General features: G+C 44.4%; 2 protein-coding genes across 2 annotated transcripts in view; one reads left to right on the top strand and one right to left on the bottom strand.

Annotated features, from left to right (window-relative positions):
* Nucleotides 1-4,255: 4,255 nt before the first annotated feature.
* ATAD5 (ATPase family AAA domain containing 5) overlaps nucleotides 4,256-15,193 on the top strand; it is a 45,630-nt gene continuing 34,692 nt past the window's right edge. Inside the window, exon 1 of the mRNA XM_070740440.1 lies at nucleotides 4,256-4,394. Within this exon, the coding sequence (XP_070596541.1) occupies nucleotides 4,344-4,394 (51 nt within the window). The 5' untranslated portion in view covers nucleotides 4,256-4,343. The remainder of the gene's footprint in view (nucleotides 4,395-15,193) is intronic.
* Nucleotides 4,845-10,315, bottom strand: LOC139163246 (zinc finger protein 862-like). The gene is made up of 3 exons (XM_070744199.1): nucleotides 9,339-10,315; nucleotides 6,918-9,073; nucleotides 4,845-4,936 (listed from the first exon to the last, which is right to left on the bottom strand). Exons 2-3 carry the CDS (start codon nucleotides 9,064-9,066, stop codon nucleotides 4,845-4,847), a joined length of 2,241 nt encoding a protein of 746 aa, XP_070600300.1. The 5' UTR covers nucleotides 9,067-9,073; nucleotides 9,339-10,315.

Genomic DNA, 15,193 nt, shown 5'->3' with positions numbered 1-15,193 from the left:
CACTATATATAAGGAAGAAATGGCAGTTACAAACATTCCATATTTACAGCAACACGAAGCTTAAAACTTCAGCCTGATGATGGTGAATGTGATTTCACCGAAACATCGCATAGACATGCAAAATATTACACAGGGCAAAACCCGAACTCAGAACAATCTACATACATATACCCGTGAAAATCTACGAAAACAAATATATATATATATAATGTTTTTAGCTGGAATTTTTTAAAATCAAGGGAGACTAGGATGGTCCCATTTCGGCCTTGTTCTGGCCTCATCAGCTAGCCACACCCTTTCCTTTACTGGGATTTGATCTGGTGAACTCTGCCTTGTAAAGCAGAGAACTAGCAGTTAGAGCTATCAGATCAGAACCCTTCCAGCTCTGTACCAGGGAGGGGGTATATGTTTTTTTATGTCGGATCACCCTGGTATATTTTTAAGGAACGTCACAGCTCCTTTTTTGCCTCTAGGCCCAACCCAGGACCACTACAAGGCAGTTAATATATTTTATAGCCGACAACTATATTCTGTATGTGTTAAATGTTTTTAGCTGGAATTTTTTAAAATTAAGGGAGACTAGGATGGTCCCATTTCGGCCTTGTTCTGGCCTCATCAGCTAGCCACACCCTTTCCTTTACTGGGATTCGATCTGGTGAACTCTGCCTTGTAAAGCAGAGAACTAGCAGTTAGAGCTATCAGATCAGAACCCTTCCAGCTCTGTACCAGGGAGGGGGTATATGTATACACACATACACATACACATACACATACATACATATACATACATACACACATATATACATACATACATACATATATACATATACATATATATACAGCATTGAGAAGACGGCAAAAGCCAGCAAATGCCATCTCTGCAAAACAGTGAAGAAACAGTGGACCAATAAGTTAGTTGTTACAAGAATATGGCACACATTACAAACAATGGCATAAGATAGTAGCAACAATGGTACTTTGGAATAATGTTAAAAAATGCCACTTGACAAAGTGCTCTGGGACTTCAGAAATCTAACAGACAAGCACTTGCCAAATAATACCCCTGAATTAACAAGTGTTGATAAGAGAGACAAAAATGTCTGGATAGTGGACATTGCAATATTTAGAGACAGAATACAAAACAATGTACAGTAGTCCCTCGCTATACCGCGCTTCACCTACTGCAGCTTCACTTCATCGCGGGTTTTCAAGAAATATTAATGAGAAAAATCATTCACGGATCTTCACTGGTTCGCGGGTTTCTGAGGAAGTCGATCGGCAGATTTAAACAGCCCGCGGAACTCAATCGGCAGGGTTTTTTAAAAAAAAAATATCTAAAATTTTAAATACTGTATTTAAATACTGTATCTAAAATAAATACTGTGTGGGAAGGGTTGATAAACACTTAAAACAATGAAAACTTACCAAACAATTACAATATAAATACTTAAATAAGTACTATCAGTCGATAAATTCCCCATCGCGGATTTCACCTATCGCGGTCGGGTCTGGAACGTAACACCAGCGATAGGTGAGGGGCTACTGTATGTGGGGGGGGGACCCCATAAAAACATAAAGACTTGCAAGCAAAAAAGCCAAAATAATACAGTATTACTAATAATTGCTGTGCCGTGGAAGCAATCCCAAAACAACTGGAGCACTACTTTAACACTATTGGCATTGACAAAATCACTAGCAGTCAATTACAGAAGGCATTTTTACTTGGAACAGCTTACATCCTGCAACAATACCTCTAATACCATCTGCCTATCCCTGGCCTTTGGGAAGGGCTTGATAGGTGATAAAAATACCAAATCCAGTCTAAACATCTAACTGTGCAACCAATTGTAATAACAAGTAGCTGAACTGGAGAAGATTACAAAATATCAAGATCTAAAAATCAATGTTGAAAGATTACGATATAAAATGCCTGTGGTAGTCTCAGTGGTTAGTACGCTGAGCACCATACCAAAGTCTTAAACAGCATTTAGAAAATCTGTCAATTAGAAAAGGTATTCAGGTTGAATTTATCTATCTACTATGCTGATACTAAATCCTAAATTCATGGTAATAAGTTGATGTGTATTGTGGGAAGTACACCCCAGAGGACAGTGCCAGAAACCTCACAATACCAGAAACCTCAGAATAAAGTGCCAAAAGACTCAAGCCAGCTCTTCCCCTTTTCAGAAAACCAAGAAGAAGCAGCTGAAAAGAAAATGACTGTGGTAATGACTGTTACAGAAGTAGGAAAAGTAACAGAAATACTTAGATAAGGAGAATCAGGCCAAAAATAAAGTCTCCAAGGTAAACCAAAACTTGTTCTTCCTGACAGGATTAACCCTTAGGACAATTAACCCAGAAAAACAGGAAAACAAAACCCAGGGCAATCAGAAATGCAACAAAACCCATCAAGTTGCAGGGGCTTCAAGGGGGGATTAAACATAAAAGTGAGATTCATATTCCCAAACTACTTGCAACCCAGGTAAGATAGATCTGTGTCACTTTTTGCTTCTTCCTAAAATAATTCCACTTTCTGGCAGCTGGCTTCTTCATCCATTTCTTCTCAGCCTCTGTGGTGTGTCCCAGCTGGGAACCAACAGGGCAAATTTCTTCCAGCAGTATGAAGGCCAACACCAGCTAAAGAACAGGCAGCTGTGATTTGACATTGTTGCACATTTAATAATAATAAATTTACTATCAGTCAATTGCAAAAGGCAGCTTTACTTGGAACAGCTTATATCCTGCGATCATACTTCTAACACCATCAAACATCTGCCTATGCCAGGTCTTTGGGAAAGGTAGGATAGGTGGGAAAAATTAAATCTGAACATCTGGCTGACTGCAATAAAGGTCCCTCCTCTGATTCTTATACATAACTGACATATTATGGTCTGAAGTCACCCAGTTTCTGTGGCTGAGAATGAACCTGTCTCCACCGCTATTACCCTATGCTGTTTTTAATGCACGCCTGTATTGAATTCAGTGAAATAATACAATTTCACAGCAGTTTTGAAATCTCTGAGGGCCATACCAAGGCTCTGGAAGCTTTTCAGGAACATTTACAAGAGTTTACATTAGTTTTTCTACATAATAAAAAAATGGGTTTCTCTCTAGAAATTTATCCTAATTGAAAACAATGAATTAGAATTAAATTTTCTAGTGGAATTCTTTACCGGCCAAATGTGAGTAGCCGCACAAGGAATTTGTCATTTCTGTGCATAAGCTCTCAGGGTACATACAACTGTATGCAGTCCTTGTAACAATACATTCATCCAACACTTAGTGATAGTTGTGGATACTAATAAGCAATCAGCATAAATACTAGGATACTAATATAAATTTAATTAGCATTCTAGTAGATAGAATTCCTTTTTGGCCAAGTGTGATTGGACACAGAAGAAATTTGTCTTCGGTGCACAGTTTTCCCCCGAACGCCATCACTCTACACTGTCAGACTTTCTACTATATCTGCACTTCTATTCTACTTTTTTTCCTCATCATTCCTATCACCCATTTCCTCCCATGTTGACTGTATGACTGTAACTTGTTCCTTATATCCTAAGATTTTTATTAATATTGCTTCTTCATTGCTTATTTGACCCCTATGACAATCATTAAGTGTCGTACCACATGATTCTTGACAAATGTATATTTTATTTTATGTACGCTGAGAGCATATGCACCAAGACAAATTCCTTGTGTGTCCAATCACACTTGGCCAATAAAAATCTATCTATAAGCTCCAAGTGTACATAAAGGAAAAGATGCATTTGTCAAGAATCGTAAGGTACAACACTTAATGATTGTCCTACTGTATGAATGATTTGTTTGAATTAAATGAAATAAAACAATGAATTAAAAGCAACGGGAGAATACAGTGCAAACAAGCGTAGTGCAATGCACCCACTTCTAACATTGTTAGTGAAAGAACTAAGTAACGGCCACCAGGAGACGAATTCAGCTCAAAAGGGCCTTAAACTACTTCAGGCCCGAAAACAAAGCAGTCTCTTCTCCCCGCCCACCCTACCTCCCAACAAAGCCGCGAGGAGCGTTCCTCTCATTGGCTTACTGGTTCACGTGACCTAGATGACAGCAACGCGCGGGTCTCGGGCCCAGCTCTCCTGTCACGTGCTTCCCGAGAGCGCACGTCCCTCCCCCTCCCAGCGTCGCGGCGCTCCAAATCCCTCCCACTCCCCCCCCCGCCAATCCCGCCCGCCTCTCGCGCGGTCTTTTCTGGTTTGCCCGATTGTATTTCTCGCGCGGGAATTTCCGATTCGGTTGTTCTTCCCGCTGAATGGCGGATAGGAGCCGGCGGGGGCGAGGGCGGCTTGCTTGCAGGGAAGATGGCCGTGTTCGCGGCCGCTACTGCTTCGCCGACTGACGGGGCTGCTCAGGTAAAGCGCTAAGGAAGAGCGAGGGAAGACTCCGATCTCCCTGCTTCGGCTGGCCCGAGCGCGGAAGGGAAAGAAGGTTGGGGTGCAGAAATCTCTTTGTATGGTAAAACCGGCTTTAATCTTTAGACACCTTCTTGCCTCCCCCTTAATATATACATGCAACATCTGGATTTTAATGGGTTCTATTCTACTCCGTTCTTTAAGTACATATGATTTTTAAGGGGTTATTAATGTATTTTATCTTAATAATTAATAATAATTTATTAGACTTGTATGCCGCCCCTCTCCGAAGACTCTGGTTTTTTATTGTTATTATATTTTTTATTGTTTCTAGTTATTGTAATTATTGTGAGCCGCCCAGAGTCCTATTGGAATTGGGCGGCATATAAATGTCACAAATAAATAAATAAATAAATAGGTGCGGAATGAAATTCTCTTTTTTTCTTATTTTTAGCCTGTGGATTTCATGTTGTCTCCTTTAGCAAAGACACACTTGGGTTTTTGCGATCCCTCCCAAAACTCAATGATCTTTGGCAGCTGAGCTTGGGACATTGCAGTTTAGAGAGGAAATGTCAAACTCTACTGTTTTTCTGCTAGCTTTCTAGGGCAGTGTTTCCCAACCGTGGCAACTTAAAGATATCTGGACTTCAACTCCCAGAATTCCCCAGCCAACGAATGCTGGCTGAGGAATTCTGGGAGTTGAAGTCCAGATATCTTCAAGTTGCCAAGGTTGGGAAACACTGTTCTAGGGAACTCTTTCTGCATTATTGTCTTTGGAGATTCTCTAGTCATCTGAGTCATGGTTGTCCCAAAGGTGCATCCCCCCCCCCCCAAGAAGCAACTGGACTTTCTGGTCTTTCTGCATCTGTCATTCCCAACCAGGAGGGCTCAAGAAGGGCCATGGGTGGTGGCTTTGTGGAATTCAAAGATTGTAGTTCCTCTTTTTTAGATTTTTAATATTGGACAAGAAATACCCTACAAAGTTAAACTAGTTTACAGTTGTCACAGTTTCTTCACAAAGCATATTTTTTATTCCTATATCTTCTCTTCTATTCTTTCTTAGATATATTTTACTATGAGTACATGTATATTCTCTATTATCATCATTGTGTATTTTACTATGTGTATACCCACTAAAACCCTCATTGTGTATTGGACAAAATCAATCAATAAAATAAATAAGCATAGAAATTGTATTCAGGCTTATCTGATGCTTGGTAATGATAGAATATAATGGAATGGAATTCTTTATTGGCCAAGTGTGATTGGACACTCAAGAAATTTGTCTTTGGTGCATATGCTGTCAGGGTACATAAAAGAAAAGATGTATTGATTGATTGATTGATTGATTGATTGGATTTATATGCCACCCCTCTCCGAGGACAAGGGGTGGATTATAACATATAAAAAAGAAAACAATACAATATAGTAGCCTAAATCCAATTAATTTAAAACTAAATACTGTATAATCCCCAATTTTATTAAAAAAACAACCGTACCCACTTAGACAACAACCATATTCTTTGTCAGACTCATGAGGTACAACACTTAATGATTGTCATAGGGGTCAAATAAACAATCAGGAAGCAGTATTAATAAAAATCTTAAGGATACAAGCAACAAGTCACAGTCACATAGTCATTTGTTGGAGGAGATAAGTGATAGGAAGTTGGAGGAGATAGGTGATAGAAAAGACTAATAGTAATGGAGCCTTAGTGTTATTTTGACAGTGTTGAGGGATTTATTTGTTTAGCGGAGTAGTGGCGTTTGGGGGGGAAACTGTACCCACTTAGACAACAACCATATTCTTTGTCAGACTCATGAGGTACAACACTTAATGATTGTCATAGGGGTCAAATAAACAATCAGGAAGCAGTATTAATAAAAATCTTAAGGATACAAGCAACAAGTCACAGTCACATAGTCATTTGTTGGAGGAGATAGGTGATAGGTGTTGGAGGAGATAGGTGATAGAAAAGACTAATAGTAATGGAGCTGGGAACTACAGGGATTCATTCAACAATGGCAAAAAAGGTCAGCGAATCATAAATCACTTAATAATTGCCGTGCTTAGCAATGGGAAACCTGATACCAATCGTCATTGTAAGTCGAGGACTGCCTGTACTTATTTATCTTTTGTATTACAGCAGATTGCTTTCCTAATTCTTTTTCAGGAGTTAAGAAGAACAAAGTAGCCATGCTTATTTAAACAAAAGTACAGTATAGATATGAGCCACTGCATCTGTCATTCCAGCTGTAATAAACAATCAGGAAGCAGTATTAATAAAAATCTTAAGGATACAAGCAACAAGTCACAGTCACATAGTCCAGGGGTCGACAAAGTTGTTCAGAATCTAGGAGCCAGCCAAAAAATTTAGGAGCCAGAATTTTTTTTAAGCAAACTTGGTTTTTAATTTAACAAAAAAAACATTACAAACGTTATAAACAACATTTTACTTTTAAAGATAATAAATATTATATTTTGATATTTTAGATTTTAGGCAACATTCTAGTGTTTTTCACTTTGCGTTTTGTGGCCATGAACATGCCTTGTGATTTTAGAGCTGAAGTACCAGTGGTCCACAGCCTTGGCAGGATCAAACGCCTTCACAGATGGCCCATTCATGGTGATCATAAACAAGTCACTTAAACTTTCTTCTTGCATCCTTGATCTGAATTTATTTTTGACCATGTTCATCAAACTAAATCCTCTTTCACAACATGAGGTTGAGACAGGGAGCACCGCTACAATCGACAACAGGTTTCCCAGAACTGGAAATCTCTCGGTGTTGGAGAGTGCCAAATCCAGAAGCTCACACAGTTTCTTTCCTTTTCCAAGGACCTTAAACTCATACCACTCATTGAGGAGTGAGTGAATGCATTGGTCATCACTTTCAGGTGGAGATAGCTGTTTACGAAAATGATGAGCCAATGCAGTAATCTCAACCACACCGTAGTCTTGCAATGTTGTTCCTGCTGGCCAGGCAAAGGTGTCAAACACTGCGGTGGATCTTTCAATATTTATATCACTTAGAAATCGCACTGTCAAGTATTTAACTGCATGATTAATTAAATTAGCTTTTTCCTGCTGAATTGATGCAGCTACAGTGTTGCTCAGTCCATGTAGCTGTACATTTTGAAACAGTCCTTGAAGAGATGTTCCTGAGACAAATCTGGCCTCATGTTGTTTTGGTGCATCTCTAAGTGAATTGATTGTTGAAATTGTGCTTTTCACATGCAACTCAATTGTGCTTAAAAAAAGCTCTTCCCATTGAAATATAAGTGACAAGTTTTTAAGAATTTCCAGATAGTCCAGTAGAAAATGGAGCATGTGAACAAATTTAAAATCTGTGAGCTTTCTCAGTAAACCATGGGCAGCTGCAGAGGCACTGTCTTTTTCCGCAGCCACACTTTCTAGGTGGATTGTCACGCATTTCCAGTCTTTGACAAGTGCAGACAGAGCACCGACTTTGCTTGCTACCCATCTGACATTATGCAAGTATTGGAATTTCAGAATTGTAAGCTGCAGGTTTTCTGCTACTTGCTTCAGCTGTCGCATTCTCTTAGGTGAGTATTGATAAAATTGGTAGAGTTTCTTTAAAATAGAGTCAAGGTCATCAATTAATTTAGCTTGTTTTACTGAACTTAATACACTTAAGTTCAATCGGTGTGCAACACAGTGAATGCCAATTAAATGACTGATGTTTTGGCGTATTTTCTGCACCAAGCCATTTTCGGTCCCAATCATGCTGGCAGCACCATCTGTACCAATGGCAATCAAGTGACTTGAAGAAAGCCAGCCTACAAGACCAAGTGTTCTAAGTTCTTCTGTGAGCGCTTCTAAATATCCATCTGCAGTAGCCATTTCAAGAGGAGAAACAGAAAGAAATACTTCTTTGACCCTGTTGTCCTTGATGTACCTGACATACAGAATCAGTTGTTCAACCCCTGCTTTGTCAGTTGAGCCATCTAGCATCAAGCTGACATATTTTGCCTCTTTGAGCTCACTGATTAGGTTTTTCCTGATTATTTCTGCAATATGGGAAATTAATTCTTTGCATCTTTTATCGTTTGCATATTCCTGTCGCACAGCACTCCCTAATTTCTCCGTCAACTCTAGCAACCCTTCAAAATCTGTGAAAGGTCTGTTGTTTTTGGCAATATAATAGGCCACATTAAATAGAATGGTCATATGTTTAAACATGTCTTCATCCATTTTCCTTATACAAGCAGCCAATGGAGTAGCTTCTGGAGCCAATGCTGCATGTGTAGCCTCCACACAATTTAGATGCTGGAGAGACTTTGCGTGCTTTTTGAAGGTTTCAAGTTTAAAGGGTCCTGAAAATCCTTTTACGATCCTAGATGCTTGGTCAGCAATGCCAGGGAAGGAAGCACAAATCTCGCATATAGCTATACCAGTTGTATGGTCAAATTTAAGCCATGCGAGTTCTTTACACCACTCTTGCCTAAATCTCCTGGGTCCAGCAGTTTGACAACGGCTTGTTGATGGGGACTCCTCTGCTGGTGGGTCTTCTCTTGTTTCTTCAGTTACCTGTTGCCCGGCACTTTCTACCTGTTGCACTGCGCTTTCAAGAGAGGTCTTTGTAAAGAACTGTGTCATTTTCAGTTGCTTTTCATTTTCTGGTATTCTCTCTGTTGCTCTGCGCTTCATTTTTTTCCTGAACCCAGAAAAGAAAAAAAAATGTGCACTTTGCTCTGCTATGCCAATTATAACTTACACATGAACTCTTTACCCTTCTTTGTCCGAGTGGACGAGGCAGTACTCCGGCTTCGTTCTCCTGGCGGCACCCGACTTTGTTCTTCCAGCAGCACTCCGCAGTCCGCCATATAGTACTGGTAATGGGATACACTGTGAATATACTGCCATATAGTAACCATATAATTACAGCATATACTGTGTATATACTGCTATACCCTACTTACAAAAAGATTTAGCAATGTAGGAAACTCCATTCAGTGGTGGTCCAGCAGGATAGGGTCTCTCAGCACTTCTAGAGAAGATTAAAAATCAATCTGCCTTATTATCCATGTATTTTATTTTCTAACCATAAGAAGTTTCAAATCCTTTTTTGTAGGAACAACACTTTTCTAAATCAATGAAACAACATACTCACCTACTCAGCGGTGAGCTGCGATGTCCAGCGACGTCTTGCAAGATTCCCTGCACGTCCTGGTTCAGCTCCGGGAGGTGAATGAATGAACTGCCTGCGATGCGCGCTCACAGAAGCCGCGCATGCGCAGTAGGGTGCAGAGGCTGCGGTCGCAATCTTTCCGGCGCTTATCTGCTCTGGAAAGATGACGTCAGTGCAGGGGGCAGGGAACAGCTGCGGTCATGCGCGCTAGGCGCGCATGACCGTTCCACACAGTGCTTAAAGGGAACCTGTCACCTGCAAAAATCATGTTAAAGTGGGTGCAGTAGCGTGTTAGTGATGCGCTATGCATCACTAACACGCTAGTCCTAGGAAAATCCGTGCAGTAGATCCCCCCAAAACAGTACTGCGGCCTCATTGAACGCGGCCGGGGAGGGGGGATGGTGGGGCACACACTGTATGTACATATAGACCCCCTCACACACGGCGTCTCCCCGGGGAGCACGGCCTTTGTATGTACTTACACAGGTAGCGGGAGATGAGAACGGGCCCCCGGCCACAGCGATCCTTCCCCCGTAACCCAACTCTCCCTGTCCAGTCCCGGAGCATAAGGGGGGCGGAGCAAAGTGGGGAAGGCGGCCTGAGCGATACTGTCCCTGCTTCCTCCGATTGGATGACTCCGTGCAGGAGGTGGGATTGGATTGAGAGTAATATTTTTTCTTCTCAACTCCTCAAGCACCAGGCAACATTTTCTAGGCGCCAGACAACATTTTCTAGGCGCCACTGGCGACCAGGCGCCTGGGTTTGTCGATCCCAGACATAGTCATTTGTTGGAGGAGATAGGTGATAGGTGTTGGAGGAGATAGGTGATAGAAAAGACTAATAGTAATTGAGCCTTAGTGTTATTTTGACAGTGTTGAGGGATTTATTTGTTTAGCGGAGTAGTGGCGTTTGGGGGGGGAAACTGTTCTTGTGTCGAATTGTCTTGGTGTGCAATGCTCTGTAGCAAAGTTTTGAGGGTAGGAGTTGAAAGAATTTGTGTCCAGGATGTGAGGGGTCAGTAAATATTTCCACAGTCTCTTTTTGACTTGTGCAGTACAGTGATCCCCCGTTTATTGCGTCCCCAACCATTGCGAACAGGGTACTTCGCTATTTTTCAACCCGGAAGTCAAAAATACCATCTACGCATGCGTGCCGGGCACGCATGCGTAGATGGCAGCGGCTTCCCTGGGTCTTCCCCCTCTTGCTGGCGTCAGCGAGGAGTTTCCCCACCGCCCACGCAAACTCCTCGCTGCCGCTCGCCCGCCCTTCGCCTGCCCACGCCGTTCGCTCCCCCCTCTTGCTGTCGGGAGGGCGAGAAGCCCTCCCCAGCACCCGCTCGCCCGCCCTTCGCCCTGGCGGAGAAATTCCAGCCCCCACCTGGTCCCGCCCGCGGCTCGGCTTCCCTGGCTGCTGCTCCGGTCGCCCGATCGTCTCCTGTCTCCCGTGCCGATGTTCCCTGCCAAGCCTGGCTCGGATTCCCTGGCTGCTTGGCGGGGGGGGGGGGGGGGGCTCGGCCGAAAGGAGCTGGAGACGCAGAGCTGAACACACCCCTTCATCCCCAAAGGCCGGCCTTTTTGTCTGGGAGGGAAGATGACGTGCCGGTGGCACAGGGGCGAGGGGCGGGAGGCAAATCGCTGCGTCTCCAGCCCCTTTTGGCCGAGCCCCCCCCCCCCTCCGGCCAAGCAGCAAGGGAAGCCGAACTGGGCTTGGCGGGGAACATCGGCACGGGAGGCAGCTTCTGCCGGACATGGGCAATGGGCGGGACAGAGAAGCGGGGAGAATCAGGAGGCTCATTTGGCAGCTGGGGGCTGCCTGGCTTTGTTGTTTTGGCTGCAGCGGGTGCCAGGCAGCCTCCAGCCGCCAAAGGAACCTCCTGATTCTTCCCGCTTCTCTGTCCCGCCCATTGCCCGTGTCCGGCAGAAGCTGCTGCCTTATTGCTCTTTGCCGGCGGGATGCAAAGTGCTGGGGTGGGAGGGTGTCCTGACAGCCCCCCCACCCATATGCTTCGCCTCCCGCCGGGCAAGAGCGCTCGGGTGGCAACTTCTTCTAGATACGGGCGATGTCCACGCTCTCTCTCGGCGCTTTCGAGCCGAGTCCGTGAGCGAGTTCGCTCCCGGACTCGGCTCGAAGGCGGCGAGAGACAGCGCCAAGGAACGGGCCTGTCCACGCTGTCTCTCGGCGCTTTCGAGCCGAGTCCGTGAGCGAGTTCGCTCCCGGACTCGGCTCGAAAGCGCCGAGAGACAGCGCCAAGGAACGGGCCTGTCCACGCTGTCTCTCGGCGCTTTCGAGCCGAGTCCGTGAGCGAGTTCGCTCCCGGACTCAGCACGAAAGCCCCGAGAGACAGCGCCAAGGAACGGGCCTGTCCACGCTGTCTCTCGGCGCTTTCCAGCTGAGTCGGGGAGCGAGTTCGCTCCCGGACTCAGCACGAAAGCCCCGAGAGACAGCGCCAAGGAACGGGCCTGTCCACGCTGTCTCTCGGCGCTTTCCAGCTGAGTCGGGGAGCGAGTTCGCTCCCGGACTCAGCACGAAAGCCCCGAGAGACAGCGCCAAGGAACGGGCCTGTCCACGCTGTCTCTCGGCGCTTTCCAGCTGAGTCGGGGAGCGAGTTCGCTCCCGGACTCGGCACGAAAGCCCCGAGAGACAGCGCCAAGGAACGGGCCTGTCCACGCTGTCTCTCGGCGCTTTCCAGCTGAGTCGGGGAGCGAGTTCGCTCCCGGACTCGGCACGAAAGCCCCGAGAGACAGCGCCAAGGAACGGGCCTGTCCACGCTGTCTCTCGGCGCTTTCCAGCTGAGTCGGGGAGCGAGTTCGCTCCCGGACTCGGCACGAAAGCCCCGAGAGACAGCGCCAAGGAACGGGCCTGTCCACGCTGTCTCTCGGCGCTTTCCAGCTGAGTCGGGGAGCGAGTTCGCTCCCGGACTCAGCACGAAAGCGCCGAGAGACAGCGCCCCCCGGACCCCCAACCCGGGTTTGGGGGGCTGCTAGGAAGCCCCCCATGCCGGCGGCAAACAGCCGCGCCGCCCCCAATCTTCGGCTCCTCGCTAGCGCTGTGGGAGTAAAAACACCGTCTGCACATGCGCAGACGGTGTTTTTACTTCCGCATCGCTACTTCGCGAAAACCCGCTCGTTGCGGGGGCTCCTGGAACGGAACCCTCGCAACGAGCGGGGGATCACTGGTATACTGATCCTCAATGGAAGGCATGTTGGCAGCAGTAATTGTTTTTTTCTGCATTATTCATTCATTCCGCAGTATTGATTCCAGTAGAACCTTGTACTGTATTTCCTAAAATAAAGGTAAAGGTTCCCCTTGCACATACATGCTAGTCATTCCTATTTAAGGGCATTTTCTTGGCCTGCTTCATTGATTTTATTTTATTTAAGTCAACCTTGGCCATCAATGCAATGACAGATGTAGTGGCTCATATCTATACTGTACTTTTGTTTAAATAAGCATGGCTACTTTGTTCTTCTTAACTCCTGAAAAAGGAATTAGGAAAGCAATCTGCTGTAATACAAAAGATAAATAAGTACAGGCAGTCCTCGACTTACAATGACGATTGGTATCAGGTTTCCCATTGCTAAGCACGGCAATTATTAAGTGATTTATGATTCGCTGACCTTTTTTGCCATTGTTGAATGAATCCCTGTAGTTCCCAGCTTCTCCCACTGGCTTTGCTTGTCAGGTATCAGCTGGGAAGGTCACCAGCAACTGGTGTAAATACATGCCAATTGCCAAATACTCAAATTTTGATCATGACTCTGTAGATGCTGTGACAGTAGTAAATGTGGGGACCAGCTGTAAGTCACTTTTTTCAGTGCTGTTGTAAATTTGAAAGAGTCACTAAACCAGTGTTTCCCAACCTTGGCCACTTGAAGATATCTGGACTTCAACTCCCAGAATTCCCCAGCCAGCGAATGCTGGCTGGGGAATTCTGGGAATTGAAGTCCAGATATCTTCAAGTGGCCAAGGTTGGGAAACAGTGCGCTAAACAAAAGTCAAGGATTATTTATACTATATATCTGTTCAGCTTTCTCTTGATTTTTGTGCACTGGTGTTAATAACTCAGCTGGAAGTTGGTCTAAGTTCTCTAAATTAAAGCCTGGATTTGTTGTCTGTTAAGAAGAAGACATGTCTGAAATAAATAATGTGTGTTTTTAAGTTTATTTATTATTATTTATTTATTTATTTCATTTGACTTCTATGCCGCCCAATCCCATAGGACTCAGGGTGGCTCATGATAATAATATAAACACAAAAACAATAAAAGGAAGTCAAATATTCAAACTAAAACTATAAAACCCTGATTAAAAACTCATAATTAAACAATGTGCATGCATACCAGTCATACGATTTGATAATTGTTAATTCATGGCCCCCAGGCCTGCCGGCAAAGCCAGGTCTTTGTGGCCTTACGGAAGGCCAGTAGGGTGGGTGCAATACAGACATCTGGGGCAGGGGAGAAGTTGATTCCTTATTTGTTTGTTTGTTTATTTATTTATTTAGTCAAACAATTATAGGGTGGTAATTTGTACAAATAAAACATTTGATAAGTCATCATAAAAGGTAACGATAAAAGACAATAGGGCAGGGACGGTAGGCACGAAGGTGCGCTTATGCATGTCCCTTACAGACCTCTTAGAAAGGGGGAGAGGTCGATTGTAGATAGTCTAAGGTTAAAGGTAGAAACCACAGAGTCAGGTAGTGCATTCCAAGCATTGATTACTCTGTTGCTGAAGTCGTATTTTTTGCAGTCTAGTTTGGAGCGGTTGACATTTAGTTTAAATCGATTTCATGCTCGTGTGTTGTTGCGGTTGAAGGTGAAGTAGTCATTAACAGGTAGACCGTTTTGGTATATGATTTTATGAACTACAGTGGTACCTCGAGATACGAGTTTAATTCGTTCCGGACCTGGGCTCTGAAGTCGAGCAGCTCTTATCTCGAACGACTTTTCCCCATAGGAATTAATGTAAATAATTTTAATTGGTTCCAGCCCTCAAAAAACTCACAAAGTTAGTCTAAATTATGCAGAAAGACATGTTTTTAATGAAGAAATGTACATGTACATATAAATGAATAATGAAGTTTCTTTCACTTAACTTGTAAACTTTCTTAAACTTTTAAATTTACATATGTTCAACTTCTCTGCCACCCAATCCTGTAGGACAGAGGTCCCCAACCCTTTTTGCACCAGGGACCGGCTTTAAGCGATCAAGAGAGGAATGGGTGAATGAATGGACGGAGGGTGGGAAGGAAGGAAGGAAAGAGGGAAGGGACAGGAACAGAGGAAGGAAGCAAGGAAACTTATGAAAGGGGAGAGTAAGAGAGGAATGAGTGAAGGGAGGGAGGGAGGGAAGAAGGTGGGAAAGAGAAAGAAAAGAAGAAATAGAGGAAGGGAAGGTAAAAGAGAGAAAGAAAAAGAGCAAGAAAGAAAGCTGCAAGCCCCCCCCCCCCCGAGCCCCCCAGGCCGGCTGCAACCTTTTAAAACACGCGCGCCGCTTCGCAGCTGTCTCCTGAAGCCGAACGCGGAAGTTAGCGTTTGGCTTCAGGAGACAGCTCCTTGGCGCTTGTATCTCGAATTTGGGCTTGTAAGTAGAACAAAAATATCTCTCCCCTCCCAGCTCTTATCTCGAGTTGCTCTTAAGTAGA

This window comes from Erythrolamprus reginae, chromosome 2 (assembly GCF_031021105.1).
Source record: "Erythrolamprus reginae isolate rEryReg1 chromosome 2, rEryReg1.hap1, whole genome shotgun sequence".
NCBI classification, from domain to species: Eukaryota; Metazoa; Chordata; class Lepidosauria; order Squamata; family Dipsadidae; genus Erythrolamprus; species Erythrolamprus reginae.
The sequence above is the reverse complement of the archived record's forward strand: the minus strand, read 5'-3'. Positions and strand labels throughout refer to the sequence as shown.

Coding starts and splice junctions, on each gene's coding strand:
- LOC139163246 (XM_070744199.1), bottom strand. CDS start 9,066: ATGAAGCGCAGAGCAACAGAGAGAATACCAGAAAATGAAAAGCAACTG. Junction 4,937..6,917: donor TCATGGCCACAAAACGCAAA/GTGAAAAACACT, acceptor CAATGTCCCAAG/CTCAGCTGCCAAAGATCATT.